Below are 18469 nucleotides of genomic sequence, written 5' to 3' on the forward strand. Positions count from 1 at the left end.
CACATTCCTTTACAGAAGTCTTGTACACGAGGTTATAAATGTCCCGTGGTTTGATGTTAACTCTGTGAGAATGTTGGCGTCTTCAATGATCCTTTGGTTGCTTTGACAGGATTCATAATAGCTCCAGTGTTTTGCAGATCAGACGTGTTGATAAGTGATATTGTATTGTGCTCTATCGCTACTTAGTATCCACTGTGATTGTTAGGGTTCCTCCTCTCTTGTCTTCAAGTGCTCCTCTCCTCTTTTCCTCACCTCTCTACTATGGTGGAGCTGATGTGTATATGTAGCCTCTTTTTTTTTCCTTTCAAATAATGAGAGCAAGGGCACTTCATTAGCAAGAAGGGAGGGAGTAAGGAGGCGACGGCACCATGAGTGTTTCTGTGCTTTTTTGTATACGCAAAGGGTGGGTGCAAGGGAGGTAAGCATCAGTGTGGTACTTCACTTGACAAGTATACTAATTACTCCTTTTCAGCAGAGAAGCTCCAGTCAGCCTCTGCCACAGTCTAATGGCCTGACCTAGGAAGCCTCTCTTCTAAGCAGCACTCTCCTAGATCCACTATTACTCCTGCTGCACGCACACACACACACACAGAGAGTGAGAGAAATGTTGTGTCCTATCTCACAGCTATCAGGGAGAATCAGGTGGAAGCAGATCATTTCTGCCCCAGTAACCTCTTCAGGGACTGGGCTCCTCCTGCACAGGAGATACCACCTCATATCATCAACCTGCATGTACACACCACCACCGATATCTTTTAAAGACACACACGTTTCATCCCCTTTTCTCTCATCTCCTCTCTCTTCCTCTCGCTCTCTTTCTCCCATCTTCTGTTTTTTTCTTTTTTTTTTCAATAGGGGAGGATAAATTTAAAAGGAGTAAATTGGAAAATCAAATGAGGGCTTTAGGCAGCCGCAGAGATTTGCAGAGCTGTCGGCCAGCGTCGGAGAGCCTCATCCATCATGTCCCACAAGTAGTCAATTCCTCTAGTATCTGTAAATGTTTTCAGATATTAGCCAATTTATATGCTCCGAGATTCATCATGGAAAATCAGCTTTAGCGGCGCACATTATCAGGACCTGTCTCTCCCTTGCTCCATGAAGTTTGATGAACGAGTAACCCTCCACAGCTCAGTGGCTTGTGCATGGGGAGTGTGGGCGGAGGGGGGGGAGGGGTTGTGTAGATGAAATGGGAAGTTACCCCCCCCCCCACCCCACCCAGGGGAGAGAAAAAAGTGGGTTTTTTAATTAATAAACAAACTTGCAGAGGAGCTCATCAGTGTCAGGGGCAATAACAATCGTCATCCGTTACTGTTTATTACGATCCTCCCTCAACAAATGTTGCTATCTAATGAGCTTTCTCAACATTTTTCTGTGTTTAAGATAATGACTTTTTCACTCTGGTGGAGAAAGGAAGAGTGGATACAAATGGCACAAGTTATAAGCAATAAGAAATCAAGCCAAGGTTATATTGCTGTTACCTTGCTTTTATAGAGTTTATCTATTGTTTTGGAATTAAATATGAAAACAGTCTTTTTGGTTTGTTTACACTGCTTGTTTTCTCTAGCAAATCCCAATGGAGGCATAGCATTTCACATCTATTATTCTCCTCTTTTTTTCCTTTCTTTTCAGATGTTGACGATCTAATGCCATACCTTTAGTCAGAATTTATACCATCATGGGACAATTACAGTAAATTTTGTGAATGTTTACAAGGTGCAAAGTCGTGCTGCAGGGCTTTGTTCTCTGTGTCTGGTGTTCTTCAGATTATGCTTTTTATTTTTCCTGCACGTGTTTTATGTGTGTGTGTCTGTGTGTGTGCCTAGAGAATGCGTATTTAAAGAGCATAGTGTGTGTGTGTTTGTGTGTGGGCGTGTGTGTGAGTGAAGCAGAGAGGAGCTTGGGGTGTCATAGAGGAGTCTTGCCGTGCAAGGCGGGGACGTCTTTAATAAATGTATGCTGATGTTGGAGGCTGCAACGATGCGAGGGATGCTCGGGCCCTGTTGTTATTTACTGCTGTGTTTGTGCACAGCAGCGAATCCTGGGCCTGCAAATGGCATTATAGCCTGTGATGAATGAGCATTAGGGTAAACTCATTTTAAAAGCATCCTGATTTATTAGCGGCCTGGCCTTCCATTTTCATCAGGTCAATGCTTGGCTGAAATTCCACAATGTCAGTGCCAAGGTCACCTTTTATGGCTATTTTTAACCCCAGCTGCAAGAATAGACCAGGAGATGGGGATCCTGCCACGTATTATGGCCGTCTACCAAAAATATCAAGGGGGCTGAAGAGATTAGGAGAGTCTAGTCCTCCAAGTGTGTGTTTGTGTGTTGTGTGTTGTGTGAGAGACCAAAATATGTGGTGGTGGTCACCCTCCAATTATGAGCACTAGTAAGACAAGAGCTTTAATGGCTGCCGTTTGCCTTCGGGGAGGTTTATTACACGCCACTGTTTTGCAGAAGCAGCGTCAAATCTATAAAACGACCATTAGGAAGAGGGGAAAAATCAATCAAAATGCCATTAAAGTGGAATAAGTTGCCAATATTGCTGATGTGGTTGCAGGTCCTTTGATTTTCCTTCAGATTATTAGGCACAGTCGAGTAGTGACTTTGTTAAGGGAAAACAGTGTTGTTGGGGAGTAATATGTCTCCTGGCTTCATAAAGTTTGCTGCCTCATATTTCCCGCTTTATTGATTATCCATTATCATTTGTCATGAGGTGTCCTAACTCAAGGGGAAAATATAACTCTCTTCCTTCACCGCTGCCTGCTCTGCACAAGAGCATGGTATGGATCTGCGTGTGAAGGTGCAATCTCTGAGAAAAATGAGCAAAGGAATAAAGCACAGCCCTGTGCCTTGCAGCTTTAGCAGGGAGCGTGGGGTTATGGGGTGGGCTGGGGGAGTACCGTCACTGGAAGAGGCTGAAACAGAGAAGAGGAGGCAGGAAAAAGATGGAACTCAAGAAGAAATGGAAAAACAGGAGGGAGAAGTGGATGTGCTTTGTTCTTTTTCTAGCCTCCTCCTTTATATCAGCACCACTGATTGTCCTCACTGTGATAGTTTTCTCATAAAGAGATGCAGCGGAAGAAGGATTTAGAATATTCTTTTAAAATACTAACTATGAATAAGACAGCTTATGTTATTGTGAGCATTTGTAACTTGAGGTGTTAATTGATAAAAATAAACCTAGATGAGCTTGCAGTGTTGGTGCAGGAACCGTCCATGCCTGAAATAAATGTGAATAGAAACATTCCTTGTATTGTCTGTTAGCTGCAAGTCTGTCAGGACTGTGTGTGTGTGTGTGTGTGTGTGTGTGTGTGTGTGTGTGTGTGTGTGTGTGTGTGTGTATGTACAGTATATATATATATCACTAAAATGGCGTACTTCAACCATTTCGTCACACAATGATGCAATCCATTTAATCCAGGTCTTTTTAAGTAATGATTTAAGGATTTGATTTTTCTTTTTTTTTTTTTGCTGTTGTAGTACCAGCGGATCCATCCAACAGGCTTCCCCTCCTGATTTATAATGTTAGCCGAGGAAGAATAGGGATGAGAGATGCAGAATAGTCAGCGTTCATAACATAGATAAACTACGATGGGGCTCCTGTGCCCTGGACTGAAACATTTATATAGAGAGAATCTGTATAGACAGCGAGCAGTGAAAATACTGCGCTCACAGTGGCTCGGTGAATTACACTGGGTCAAACCTGTCTTTTTTTTCCCCTCTATATTTTGTTTGCTTTTGTAGAAATTTTTTTTTTTCTTTTAAAATCATCAGAAACAAAATAATGCATAACATTAATGAACTCTTTTTTCCGTTTTCTCTTTTCTCAGCCACTAAAATAGTGCTCAACAGCATGCTGAAGGAGCCATCTTTAATTCCAGACCAAATTTTGGCCAAAAACATCCACCAAGTAAGTGTTTTGTATATCAGTTTTAAGCCAAAATATAATAGGAATCAACTAAAATGATAGATATAATGGGATGCATGCTTTTATACACACATTTTTACACCACAAAACGTAAGTACAGTGAGATTTTAAATGATGCAAGTGCTGATCAGGTCACGTGAGAGCCGGCAGCCATGTCTACAATTCTGCCAGTGTTTTCTCCTTTCCCTGTGCACTGTGTATGGGCTTCTTTCCCTAACCCCACATCCCAACCCACCCACCACCCTTTTTTTTTTTCACACGCCATAATATTTCTTCCCTCTCTTTTCAGTGCACAATAAATGACTGCTGTTATGGACCGCTGGTAGACTGCATCAAACAGTATCCTATCCCATAAAATTTTAAGCCCGAAATTGACGAGGAGCTATTGAAGGGGATGAGATGTGTCTGGCTTCACCTGACATAAAAGTTCTGCTTCACAGAGGAAGTGTTTCATTCCGCCTGCCACGCCGCTATCACAGATACAGAGGCTGGGAGGTGATGGAGGAAAAAAGAGGAGGAGTGGAGAGACTGATCTAAATGCATCCCCATGTGCACGCAGTGGATCAGACCCAATGTTCTATGATACAAGAGAAATAGCGTTCATAACCCTCATGTGTTCTTTGTTTGATATTTTACTTAACCCAGATAATTTGATATTTTATGCATTTCTGAGAATCCCCGTGCCTTAACCAATAACAGTTCTGGGCACATCAGTTCAAATTGCACTCCCGATTTTGATGGCCCATCTGTTTTATTTACTAATAATTCAGTTGCACTCGTTATAGTTCCAGTGTTTCCTCGTCTCTTTCATTGCCCAGCTATGAATACCCTAACTAAAGGGGCTGGAAATGGAGTCCAGGTTATGTAGTGGTGCATCAGACCAACTGTTTCCAGGGGGAGGAGACTTATTTGAGTGTATGTGTGTGTCTGTGGTGGGCCGCTTCTTTCTGTTCATAGTCAATAAACCCTGTCCTCTGCTGCCCTCCTTCTCCCCCCTTTTTTTTTTTACCTTTCTTTGGCAGCCCAGTATTGTGTCAACTTAAAGTCAGTTACTCCACCACAGCTCATCATCACTGCCCCACCACTATAGGCTTTCAAAGAGCTTTAGCCACACATGAGGGGGATAGCTCTGAGCCTGTGTGTCAGTCAAGGAATGGACCTATTAATTAGAAGCCAATTTGAGTGGTTTTGCTTATGATTTCCAGCCTTTTTGTGAAGTCTACCTTTGTGCATACAAATGATGCGAAATGGCATTTATTCTAAAAGCATTTTCTTTCAAAGATTTTAGAGGAATGAATAGAGCAGACTCCCCTTGCATTTTGCCAAATTGGCATATGTTTCTTCTCCCTCATTTTCGTAATGCACTTTGAAGATTTGTTGTGAAAGCGGATGAAGGTTGACCTGAAAACTTTATAGAAGTGGCTTTCACTTTGCATAGTAAATTAGAAGAGAGGGAAATCATAGACTTTATAACTTAATGTGATTTTAAATTGGATTTACTAACATGCAAGGTTTACCTGTGAGCTATTATGTAGCATATGATCGATAGAATAAGAATTTAGTCTTTATAATGCCTAGATTTCAGTTTTATGTTTATATAAAATACAGATTTTTGTCTACCTAAGTATACACTGGAATCCTTGACTCTCATTTCTCAGTGCTATTGGTCAAGAGCATGAGGTCCTTCTCCGAGACAAGCTAAAGGAGAGAAACCTTTCCTTCCTGGGTAAGCCAATTCTTGACATTCTCATCACATTGTTGAAGTGACTTTGGTTGGGCCTGTGTTGCCTTTTGTGTGAGGGAGACTGATGCAGTGGATGTTATCTCTTATTGATTTGAACCCAGGAGCTGTTATCAAATGTCTTTTAGTTGTTTATGCGCAAGCCTACGATGAATATTTAAAGAATAAAAGCTTGTTAATGTTTCATTAGTTGGAATGGCTGCTGTTTACGTTTACACAACCGGTTACTGTAGAGGTGTTTTATTTTGCAAAAGTGAGTGAAATGGATTTGTTTCTGTTTACATGAACTCAAATGATACAGTCATGAAGAAGATCATGGTGTTGACATGGATCAAATTTTTTCTCCTAACAAAATGATCTTCTTCCAAAAATATTAAAGCAACCCCCAACTCCCATTTAGCCCATTATCACCATCCCCTAGGTCAGATGACTGATGGGGGATAAAAGTCATTCCCTCTGTCATTAAGACCATATCATTTATTTGGACCTGGAGTGCTGACCTTTCTTCAGGGCTTTACTGAGGACTGTGCTAAAACTATTGGAGTTCGGGGGGCACAGGGGCCACAGAGTCAGCCTCACCCCACCTGATAAATGGATTGGAAATAAGCTACCCAACAGCAGGGATGGTCCATTAATTTTAATCAAAGGTGATGTAAAAAGGCGATCAGAGCCACATGACAATGTCAGCAGACCAGTATGAGTGAGTAGAGGTCCACGTCCAAACACACACACACACATTACCCCACCCAGGATGCCCCACTGCAGGCGTCTGGCAGCCTGACTGACCTCACTCAGCTCCCTTTCTCCATCTATACCTCCTCACCACCACTGACACCGCTACCCTCCATCTCTCCTCAATTCCCTTCCATGCCCCATTAGTTGAGCTTGGCTGGAGACAAAGAGGCAGGCCTTTGGAGCTGAATGACCTGGTCAGCCCGAGATTTAATGGAGAAATCAGGTGTTGTAGGGATAATGGCCGAAGCACGCCAGAAGTCAAGGACAATGGCTGCAGAGTTTGCAGGCAGGGGTCAGGCAACCAGGGGCTATAATGCCGGCCTTGATCTTTTGCTCTATATTTTATAAATCCCTGCCAAACTGCAAACTAAAGAGCATTTCTGTAACTGAGCTTTATGTTTTTTTGTGCAATGGAAGCGAATATGTGGCAGATGTAGTTAATGGTTTTACCGTGCTTGCTGTCCTCCACTGGTTTTTGTCTGCTTGGCTAACATTGAGGGGGTTTTTGTTACCAGCACCTTGGTGAATGTGGTTAGGTCAGTATCCATGTGATTGATGTTCACGTGGTTTGATTACCTAATAAAACTTGTTCAGTGAAGAATAAAACATATTTCACACAATTAAATGTTAAAATTCTGCACTTTTTTTTCGTTTTGTCCTATAGATGAAAACCAACTGAGAACTATGGGCTACGACAAAACACCTGATATCATCCTGGAGGTTCCAATTGGTCAGTTATTTACATTATAAATTAAATAGTCTTTTTTTTTTTTGACTGCTTGTTATATTTGGATGCCTGGTTCTTAAAGCATTTTATAATTGTCAAAACATTGTTATTTTACAATTTTTGTGATCGAGAGGGGGAAAATATTCTTGGCTCATTTGGATTTTGCTTGCGTGGCTTTGATGTCACCAGCTTTTTGAGACTTCCTGTGTGTTTGTGTTTATGTAAAGCCGTAGAGGGACACATCGTACACTGGATCGAGAGCAAAGCCTCTTTCGGAGATGACCACAGCCATCGCACATATCTCAATGAGCAGTTCTGGAGCTACTGGAATAGGTGAGTCTTCTCACCCCCTGTGTCTTGTTTTTATAACATTTTATCACCTTTGACTTAAAGAAAAAAAACAGGCGAGTACTATTTCCCTCGCTCTGCATGTTATTTATAACTTCTCCTTTTTGACCACAAACCACTGACAAAGCTTATTTTCTCAGTATTATAAATGCAACTCGTATCTCTCTCTCACAAAACTAACCACTTCCTCTTTGGCGCAGGCCACACAAACCCCAGACTTCTCTATAGTACGTGTGCACATCGCACTACTTCCACATCCACCTCTGTCACTGGAGCCCTTTACAGCCTGAATGGTCCGGCCTGGGAGCCTCATTGTTTTCCAGAGTACACATATTGTTTTCAAAGGAAAGCTGGGAAACGGGTGATTAATCCATTGCATCTGTTGTCATGAGAACCTCTGGACGGGAACGGGCCCTTGTGGTGTGACCCGAGGGCAGCAGACGCGTGTGTGCGTGTGTGTGCACTCGAGCAGTTGTTTGTTTCTTGTGTTTCCCAGATTTAAAATGAATAAGATAAGAAACATATAGACTTTTCTCATTGTCACTTGAGAAAATACTTTTTTATCTCGATCCACAAATTACAATAATCCACATTTTCTGCCTTTTCCCTAACATAGATCACCATTTGTTTTCATTGAAACTCAGTTTATACACATGTATACTATTATCAGAGCCTATTCTAACCTGCACATCACTGACCTACATTTGATTTTCAAGGATGATGATTCATCTAATATCAATGAGTAGTTAAAATGCACAAGATGAGGTCATGGTCATAATCAATGATGCATTTTATTTTTTCAGAGTGACATCATTTTTATTTTGGAAATGGCCTGAGGAAATCAAGAACTAAATTTCACACAGGTGTGAGTTTAGAAAGTGTCATTCTGCTTTATAATTCATTGACTTAAAAGAAAGAAAGTTGATTAAAAGAAAACAGTTTTTATTGTTTTGCAAATGAAAAAGTACTTAAATATCCTGAAATATTTCACGCTATAATGTAAAGCGACGTCTTTTATTGATATTTACTGGGGTGGCCTTGTCTGAGTATATTAAAGCACTGACAAAGTATGTTCCCTCATATAAACATTGTTATGTCAAAAGAAGAAAACAAACATTCCCTTCAGACCCCACCTTTCCCTGGACTCTTTTAATTTTTAATTGACACTTACTGTTTGACATTTCACACACTTTCTCTTTCTCTTACCTAATGCGTTATCACCTCATATACAACTGTGTGCAAGGCGGTGATTAACACCTGTGTGGTCCCATCTACCTAAAGCAGTGTAGGAACAAAGGACATGAGAGTGATGGGGTGACATCATTCTGCCTTCACTTCTCATTAGCAGGTTTTAGTTTATGACCCAGGCCTTGCTGGGCTGTTGTTTCGCGTGTTTGTCCATTCCTCAAACTCAGGTTTCAGTGCCTCGACTCTAAACCTTTCACTTTTCGTTTTGACCTCACGCGGCAATGTTTGTAATTACTCTGTTGCCCCTGATTGACGTTCCCAGTGATTTGCTTATTTTTCATGAGTTCCTTCTTTACTTTAACTGAACTGCTTCACCCATTGCTTGTGTTAATTGTTCTTGCTTTGCCCTCCAGCGCTGCAGAGTGAGCTATGGGGACATGTTTTTGTAGACGTGAAAAAAAAGATAACTAATTTTCTCTCCAAAGCTCTCATCAGGCGCATTCATCATCCAAACAATAGTCTTGCCAACACACTAACCCCATAATGAACCCCTCTTCAGTGGAGTGAGGGGTAATGACGCTTCACCTACCGTGCTCCCAAGAAAAGAGGAAAAACATTCGAGAGAAAAACGCTCTTCTGCCGAATCAAACGCTGCGTTCAGGCCGAGTGCCTGGATGAGATGGTGAAGCAGCAGCTCTTGGTGTCGTCGAGCCATCAATCTTCGCTGGTGGCATCCCAGAGCCAGCAAGCCCTCCGCTCTGACGGATGCTCGGATAATTGAGTTATCCATCTTGCCCAACTATCAGAGTTGCATAAAAATTATTCACCTGCTAGTGAATATTAAACACATAATGAGCCTCTTGTGTGTTTTAGGAGAAGTGGGTAAGGTTAAACACAGCATGGAATGAAATATGTATCTCTGGTGTGATACCACCTGAACTGCCCCTTCTTCTTGATTATGGCGTGCTTAAATCAATTACGGTCGGCAAACTTGCCCTATAACTCCCTTAGTATCCTCTCCAGTTCTGCCTCATATTCATTTGATCTGATTCATTTATCTTTTATCACACAGGAACTACAGATAAGGACTGTGATATTTTGACCTTCTTAATATCGTTCAGCTGAATGATTGTCTTATGGAAGATCTTTCGATATCGAGATAGAGTTTGACATTGTTTAATGTAATTGTGGTAATATGGCAGTACCCTGTTGGCTTCAAATGTTCTGGTCAGTGTTGTTGGGTTAGGGTTAGGGTTTGATCGATGACTCTATAGATCAACACATTTTCCTGATCCTTTTTGTCTAATCTTTCCTTATTTTAAAGTTTAAACTCCATTCATTATTAGTTTGTTAGATTTAAGAGGGATCAGTGTGACTCTTAACACCCCTATTTATTCAGCTAGTGTAAAAGGATCAATAGTGTGCATCAGAATTAAGTTTTTGTCTTTAAACTATATTAAATATAGAGTCAGATAAGATTCATAGTCCATGTTCCACTCCCCTGTGTCTCTCAACACAATGCCGACAGCCTTTGTGAATGAGCATGAATGCCAGCATGCCCCCCCCCCCCCCCCCCACTACCCCCTCCCAAAGCAAATCAACTGTGAGATTCGTAAACTGCAAATGTGTCAGAGCTGAAAATGTTAGCACTCTTAATGGAGGCTTGAAAAGGTTAGATCTGATAAAAAGCTGTCAGCCGTCTGTGAGAAATGATTTATAGAAATATAATAGGACAGTATGCCTCATTTCTCCCTCATTTGAGATGGGGGGGGGGGGGGTGTTGCTGTCGTACATCATGCAGCTTGACCACTTGGAAATTTGTTGACACAAGAACACACTCGCAGGCATTGTTTTTAATTTAGTGCTTTTGTTTTTGTAGTATTGAAATCCATGCCCAGTTGTAACGTAGTTAATTTATGTCCTCCCCCATATTGATCTTCATTCAAATCTATTTTGTGCAAGCGATATTAGTGCTTGTCCTTGTTTTATTTGTTTTTTTGATGAATATAATGGAAGCAAAACGACACGAGATGAGGAAGTCATTCCGCAGACTGTCGCCAGATTGTTCTTGAAACATCACTAATCTGCTCGCTGACAACAGCGGCTAATGAATAGACAGAAATCTAATTTATGTAATGTTTTATGTCGGTTGACACAGCTGCAGTTGTTCTTTGTGAACTTTTTTCCTGTTATATGTGGGAGTTTTAGGGCCACATGGTTGGTGTAGTTGGCAGCATTGCGTTTGCATGTTGCATGTAAATTGAACACTCTAAATTGACTAGATTGGCGCAGCACTCCCTGCGACCCTCCTGTGGAGGATAAAGCAGTAGAAAATGGGTATGATTTGATATTTTAATGGATGTGTCCATCATTTGTGTTGAACTTTCCAAAGACATAACAACAGGAATGCTTAATTAGTATAGTATAATGACAAGATTGGCTTTAGACCACCCTTATAGAATTAATCTGGTTAGAACTTCCTATTTGAAAAAAGGTTTGAATTATGCCTGGAGCCATAGATATGCAGATATTTTGCTATATAGAAATAATGTGCAATTCCTTTTCACATAATGAGCAAATGTCACACAGTGTGTGTTTGCTTGTAAATAATCAGGAATTTTAAGCAGCTGCAGCCTAAGTGTAACATAAGCCTCCTCAGCAGCAGGAGGAGCAGGGCCATCATAGTTCCTGTTCAGATAGGATATGTCACCTAAGAGAGAGACCCACAGGCCATCACTGCTGCTGATCCAATGAGGCTGGACATCATACAGGGGCGGTCCCTAAGGACAGGTACTGGCTCTTCTGGGGTGACAATGTGACACCTCCAAGACCTGTGTCCTGCAATATTTCACCTCACCTTTCTGTCAAGAGAAATTAAGGGAAATTATGCTGCAGTTGTCGCCTTGAAATATAACAATTTAATCATGGCTTCTTCATTGTGATGTTAATTGATACAGGTTTTCAAGGTTCAAGTACAAATATTAGTTTTCCTGTGACGGAGCCTTCCCTCTATCTATAGTTATGGATACTCCTTGCAGTGCAGGAACATGGCCTCTTTTATTGTTTCCTTTGTTATGACATCCTTTCTTAGAATATTCCACAGCTAGAGAAATAGCGATCTACACTGGTGGCTCCTTCAGGGCTTCACAAGTGTTTGTTTAAGGGCACATCGGCGCTCGCAAGTGCAATGCTGGCCCCCCAAAGCACAAGCAACGTGGAATATTAATGGTAAATGACAAGCTGGCTCTGACGCTTCAAGGATTTCATGCTTAAGGATGCACATTTGGGTGCATTGTTTAAGGCGTCTGGAGTTTAATCCGCACTCTCAGGTCTCCAGCAGCCTCAGGATTTCGCTCCAGTTAAGCCTCCGTGTCTGCTATTTATTTTAGTAGGTTTGTATTTGTGCATTATCCAGATTTGTAATTTACCACTGACTGTGAGAGCAGCTTTGACACGGCCGCTGTGCGTATACGAACGAGGAGTGAGACAGAAAGCAGCACCCCAGTGATATATAGATATATATCCCCCTCCTGTCTTTTTGCTCTTCCTGTGACACTGTGAGATGGAGACGAAGCCTCAAGTAAAATGGGGAGCGAGCATGTCTACTCCACGAATTCCTCTTTTGCTATGGAAATATTTAAAAGATGATCGTACATTATTTTTGTCAGCTTTCACGGTCTATATCATCAGATTTACAGAGAACTTCCCCTTTCTTCCAACACACACACTTACAAACTACATTTTCTCTCACTGCCTCTCTCCCCCCATGTCTTTCGTTCGCTCTACTTCTACAGTGACCTTCTGGCTTTTCATTCCAGGAAGAAGTCCAGAACATTCATCAAACACACCAGAAAGTAGAGGACAAGGATTAGATCGACTTTTTAAAAAAAATCTTAAATCTAACACAAGAATTTCAATAGTTGCTCGGCCTCCAAAAAACATGCTCTGTCTATAAACTTGTAAAGTTTTGACGTAGGAAAACCACAGACAAATAGATTGTGCTCAGACCAATACATTATTCTTCTCATAGGTCTGTGTTATAGAGATATTGTAAAGTAGGATGACATTTTTAAAGGCTAAAAACACACATTTAATCTTGATTAACTTGAGGCAAAATAAATATTTAAGGTTTTCTATAGGAAAATGCCGCCCAACTCAAGTGAACTAAATTGCATTTGAACCTCTTTGTTGAAGAGGATGAAGGAGGAGAGCGCTGGACCATGAGTCCTGTGGCCTTTCACAAAGAAAATGATTGAGACCAAGACAAGAATCCAATTGAATTAAACGGGTACAATTTGTTCTTTTCCTTTTCTACCATTAACTTTGGATGGAGTGAGAAAAGTGCAGTTTTATTGTATTATGTGTCATGGCATTTTATATATATGTATATATATCTATACATATTCTTTTCTTTTTCTTTTTTCAAAGTTGCTCTATAGTGTAGAATTATTTGAACCTTTTAAGAGCTACTTTTATTCAAATCACTTTTCTTTTCTGGTCAGCAATGTATTCTGATGACAAAACATCATTTTTTTCTTCTCTGAAAATAAACGGAATATTTTTTACCAAATGACAGCCCAAGAAAACAACGTCATATTTCTGCCTTTAGTGTTTAAAGAGCAGCTTCTGTGTTTACCAGATAATGTGCTGGTTCTCTTGGTCTGTGGAGGCCCATCCGTCAGTGTGTGTGTGCGTGTGCGTGTGTGTGCGTGCGTGCGTGTGCATGTGCGTGTGTGTAGAGCTGGTGGCTTTTGATAAGTGGTTCCTTATAGATAACCTAGACAGTAGGCAGCTTTTTATAGGCCCAGTGTCCCTGACACAACCTTGTTTTTCTTTTGATACCACCCATGCTTATTTTTCCTTCTTTCCGCTGATTTAATCTTTTTGTATAGTGGTGAATTCTTTCTGTCCAGGCTTTTATGTCTTGTATTCCAGAAAAATGTAAAAAACAGGAATTTAATATTGTTCAAAAAGAGGCATATATTGGCATATATTCATTTTTGCCAAGTATCTGCGTCTGTTTCGCAGTATTGCTGTTTTTAATTTGGGTCCATCATTCATTTGTAGTTAAGACTGGATTTTCACATTTTTGTTTTGGTCACATGACCTCACCCGTCTCCTGAAATAATGTTGATATATGGCTTGAATTGTTTGTTTCGCGACGTAAGGCCTATATCTGATTGTGCCGCATGGCAGTCCTTTTGACTGATGTTCCTTAAGTAAGTGAATTACAACACCAGATGAAGAGGTATTTGTTTTTGTGAACTTTGCTTTATATTTCAGTATTAATTCACTTCACTGCGTTCTTTGCCAGAAACACTGAAAGAGATACAAGCACATCTGAGTCTTTCCTTACTGGCCTGGCATTTGTTAAAAAGCTTCATCAGAAACTTCTTCCCCCCCCATCTTTGTTCCCAGGCAGCGCTCTCCCGTCTCTGGTTTGAGTTTCACGTCTCTCGGCGGTCTGATTGCCTGATAGCTTAAACATCTCTGCTTGCCGATCCCTTTAGTGGGAGTGTGTAATCAAAGACACATGAGGAGCCTGTGTCCAAGTGCTGACCTTTTGATTTTGCTCATCAATTCTGCGAGTTAATGTACGAGATCTATCGGGTCAACAGATTTGTCTGCGCAAGCTATGTCAGGTCTATAAATTCTTAGAAAGAAGTGCATCCTATGAAAACGTAAACCCTTGTAAATGACTAATGCTGATATATTTTTTTAACGTAGTACTGTATGTCCACCACAAACAAGTTAACAGGGTAATGATATGATTCAAATACCAACTCTGTCTGCTGATGATGTAACATTTCATCATAGGTGGGAAGTTGATACCTAAACCGTTTCCTTTTGGTTTTGATGCAAAAATAACAAAGGCATCGTTTCTGAACGAGTGAAATCGAAACCGTGTGATGAGGTTTTTGCTCTCTGAGCCCGGCCTCTTTGAGTGGAAGCTACAGAGCCGTCGTAGAAATGTATTTCCTCATTTTGAGTGATTTCGCTATCAGCTGGCATGTTTACGCCCATGAATCTTCCACCATGTAAAACCCCAGAATCTGTCTCTTCTATAACGACCGCTTGCATTTTTGCTTGCTGTCACTGTGTCATGGAGGTTATGAGTAAAAGGGCAGGATAGAGCTGTCTGGTGAAAGGCCTCTGACAGAAAGTGCCACTTCAATTTGAGCGCAGCTGCAGCTAAAGCCTCGGCTGGCTCACTGTCCGGCCCCGACACTTTACATTGGCTTCTCCTGTGGCTCGAGTGGATGTGAAAACTATTAACTTTACAGAGTTTGGGCATGATAATTTCTGACTATGTAAGTTCACATATTTCTTTGTAGCACTCCCAAAACAATGTTGTGACTACAATATGACCTTGGGGGAAAAAATAATATTTAAAGATTGCTATGCACGTCTTTTTTAACTGTTCATTTTGGTTAGACCATTGGACCACAGATTACACATTGCTTAATTTGTTTATGGCGGGAGTTTAACAGTGAGAAACTGTAGCTGCTGACAGTTCTCACCCCCTAAAGTCTCTGCTAAGGACGGAGTTCGCGGTTGGAGGAAAAGACGACTGGCTCTCTTTTAAATATTTGTAGTGGTTTGAATTAGAACGGGGATAAATTTTCTGAGTAATGATGGCAAAACATTTAGCTTCAACTTGCTGGGTGAAACAAAACACTACTGAATGAAACTTTGAACGGCTCGTCCCTTTTTCTTCCCCCCTCCATCAACCGTTTTGTTTTCAAATTGTAGCGCTGAGTTCATGGGAAACTCTCTGCGAGGTTACCTGCGCCCCTGCAAAGTGATGGAAAAAAAGGATTACAGCCACAAGAATGTTTTTGCAGTTAGTTGAAATATCGCTAACCTTGTCAAGAGTCATTTTGAACGAGAAAGCGAGCGTGTTTTAATTGTGGCTGCAGAGGCAGGGCTTCTCACATTGTGACACGAGGAGAAAGGGGTCAGCTAATTGCAACTTTTGATGTCATGTTTGGTCTCTCTTTGCGTTTTGATGCGACTGCCTGGAAGCATGCTCTCGCTCACTCTCGCTGCGCTCTCTTGTGTCTCGCACACACACTTTATCACATGCACAGTCAAATGAAAAACTATTAAAGTCTTGGCTCCTACTTCCTGTCGGCCCTTCACTCAACTCTAACCTCCAACCTCTCCTCAAATGCATCACTGAAAGTTTGGACAACTCCACACACTCCTCAAATTTAAGGATCATATTCATATATATATATATATATTTTAAAGGAATATGTGCTTTCACTTAAGTGTGTCAATAGTAAGTCTGCAGTCTCCTCGTTTAATATGAAGACTTGGACCAAACATTATGTGTTCTCACAAACCTATAACAGGTTAATCTTTCAAACGTGCAGTCCCAAATCTCTCTGGTTCTCATAATTACTATTTTAGCAGCAGCGGTGGGGTGGGGTGGGGGGGAAGCTGAATATACATTGTAAATTATGTTTGACAAGGTGGGGTTAGTGGTTTTGTCGTAGCTTGTCTTTGGTTATTACTCATACTTCCTGCTGCCACAGATAAGGTCTGCTGGTGAACATACCAAGGTGAGCGCTGTTGCAGAGCCCTTATCGCCGGCATTGATTTAGGGCAAGAACCCAGTGACAGAGGTCATTGTGCAAGTAAAGCCATCCATCATTCACGTTTGATTTCTGCTCAGACCTGTCTCCAAGTTGTCTACTTGTGAGCAGGCGGCTCACGAGGAGCAGAGGCCACGAGAGGGTTGGACTGGTGGGTGGTGTGATGTGGACCATGGCTAACCGTGTGTTAAACGATATAAGGTGCATATTATCTAAAATTGTATCATATATAATGCACCAATTGTTTATTGAAAGTTTTGGCGTGCTTATTTTTTTTAAAATGCATCCCTCTTTGGTGCCTGCTTGCCTGTTTCCACAGTTTATTTCTGCCTCTTATTTAATTCTCCACGTGTTCCGACCTAGACATTTTTCTGACTGTGTGTTTTGAGACGCTTCATATTTTCCCAAACTTAAAATTCAAGGTAGCACTGAACCTGTGGTAAATAAATTTACAATCATAAACACAGGAGATGAGTGTTTCCCTTCTTTTTTTGCAGTCATGTTTTTTCAGATGTCTGAAGATGGGTATTTATTGCCGTTAATGTTGTTCATGGCTTTCATGACTCGATTTGTAAGTTTTGGCTTAAATGTTCTATTTATCCTGGCATCAATTTTCGGGGACCTCATGCTTTCAAATATGCTATGAATCACATTACTGATTTGTCATTAACGTTATTTATTGCGCTTTCTTTCACTAACTTCTGCAAAAATGTGGAAGCTGGAGATTCTCCTGGAGTGGTTACATGTTGTAAACTGGCTCTGCTGAATCCTGAGGGGAAACATTGCTGCTGCTGCTGCTGAAGCTAAAGGTTTCTTAACATTTGCTGAAATAGCGAGTGCTGCTCATTCCAACCTTGCAGATGATAACTTAAGTAGCTAATTACACTCCGGTCTGTAATCAAACCGATGTCAGGTTGTCTGAGAACCTGGATTTGTGTGGTGGATTTCAGTTAAATACAGGGGCAGCTTAAGCATTTTATGGTTTTCTCCTCAAATTAAAGTTTTTTTTCCCCCCCCTGCAATCCCCTCTAAAATGTGTCATATCCCATTACACAAATTTGGATATGGTAAATTAGCAAGAAGAGTGCTTACGCTATGAATATGCTGGCTTTCTTGTGGGTTTGCGGGTGTCTTTAAAAAAGTTCCCTTGGATTTTTTTCCTCCCCTTCGCAAGATGATGTGTTTTTGCAATTCAAATATTTGCTCGTTCTCTTCTTTATTGCAAAGCTCCCTTTGAAGAGGAAGAGTTCTATCAGGACCAATGACAGTGTGAGTGTGCAGCGTGACAGCGCAAGAGGCAGTGCTGGACTATTTCTAACTGCATATTTAAATAGCGCGGAAATCCAGAATCAAAAATGTATGCAAATGACGGCATGTTTTGCATGCTGATATTTTTTATCACTTGGTGAATGCATATTCAGGTGGTTTTTGCCTGCATGTGCCTGGCTTTAGTAACATGCACAAAATCTCTCCATCTAAGCAAACATCGCCAGGGTGGAAGGCCTGCAATTTGCCAGATTTACATTTGATTTAAGCTTTGCTGAGTGCAAAAATATACTTCAGGCCTAAGGCTTCATAAGAATATCTGTAACCCAGAAATTCACAATACTTCTATCACACATTATGGAAAATATTGCATCTATATATACTTATTTTATCCTTCTTTATGCTGTTTAAAAAGCACCCTTTCACCAAAATGAAGATGATCTTGAGCTCATTGTATGTACAGTGTGTGGGTGCGATATGTGTGGCCATTTATGCAGTGAGGCAAAGCCCCCAAAGCTATACATGCATATCCATACTGTATGATATGATATTGCCTTCGTAACCGCATCCAAACTAAAACAAAAATCAGCCGCAACTGCAGCCGGCATGAGAAAAAAAGTTACCTTTTTATAGAGGAAAGACAAAAAAATGGTCTTTAAAAAAAAAAACTTATCTCTACTTGCCAGATTTAGCATATTGTTGAGGTTTCCTGTGTTTGTGCGCTGACATCTTTGTGAAAAAGGAGATCCCGCTTCATTAACTTGAGAAGGTACTCTCTCACTCACACACACACACACAAACGCACACATGAACAACGGCCACCAAAACAAAAAAAAATCTTCAGTCTGCTCAATTATTCCTTAATTATCTTCACCTTTCTAAAGAAAATAGTTGTTGGTTGCCACGTTGAAGTTTAAATGGTTCCAATAAAA

The 18469-nt window shown here is 40.9% G+C and overlaps 1 protein-coding gene across 1 annotated transcript in view; it reads left to right on the forward strand.

The window, feature by feature from the left end:
• Window positions 1-18469, forward strand: part of cdin1 (CDAN1 interacting nuclease 1) — a 47642-nt gene that overhangs the window by 17888 nt on the left and 11285 nt on the right. Inside the window, exons 7-11 of the mRNA XM_083910709.1 lie at window positions 3834-3913; window positions 4221-4270; window positions 5590-5657; window positions 7072-7137; window positions 7362-7467. Of these exons, the coding sequence (XP_083766835.1) occupies window positions 3834-3913; window positions 4221-4270; window positions 5590-5657; window positions 7072-7137; window positions 7362-7467 (370 nt within the window). The remainder of the gene's footprint in view (window positions 1-3833; window positions 3914-4220; window positions 4271-5589; window positions 5658-7071; window positions 7138-7361; window positions 7468-18469) is intronic.

This window comes from Microchirus variegatus (genome assembly GCF_963457635.1).
Source record: "Microchirus variegatus genome assembly, chromosome: 2".
NCBI lineage: Eukaryota > Metazoa > Chordata > Actinopteri > Pleuronectiformes > Soleidae > Microchirus > Microchirus variegatus.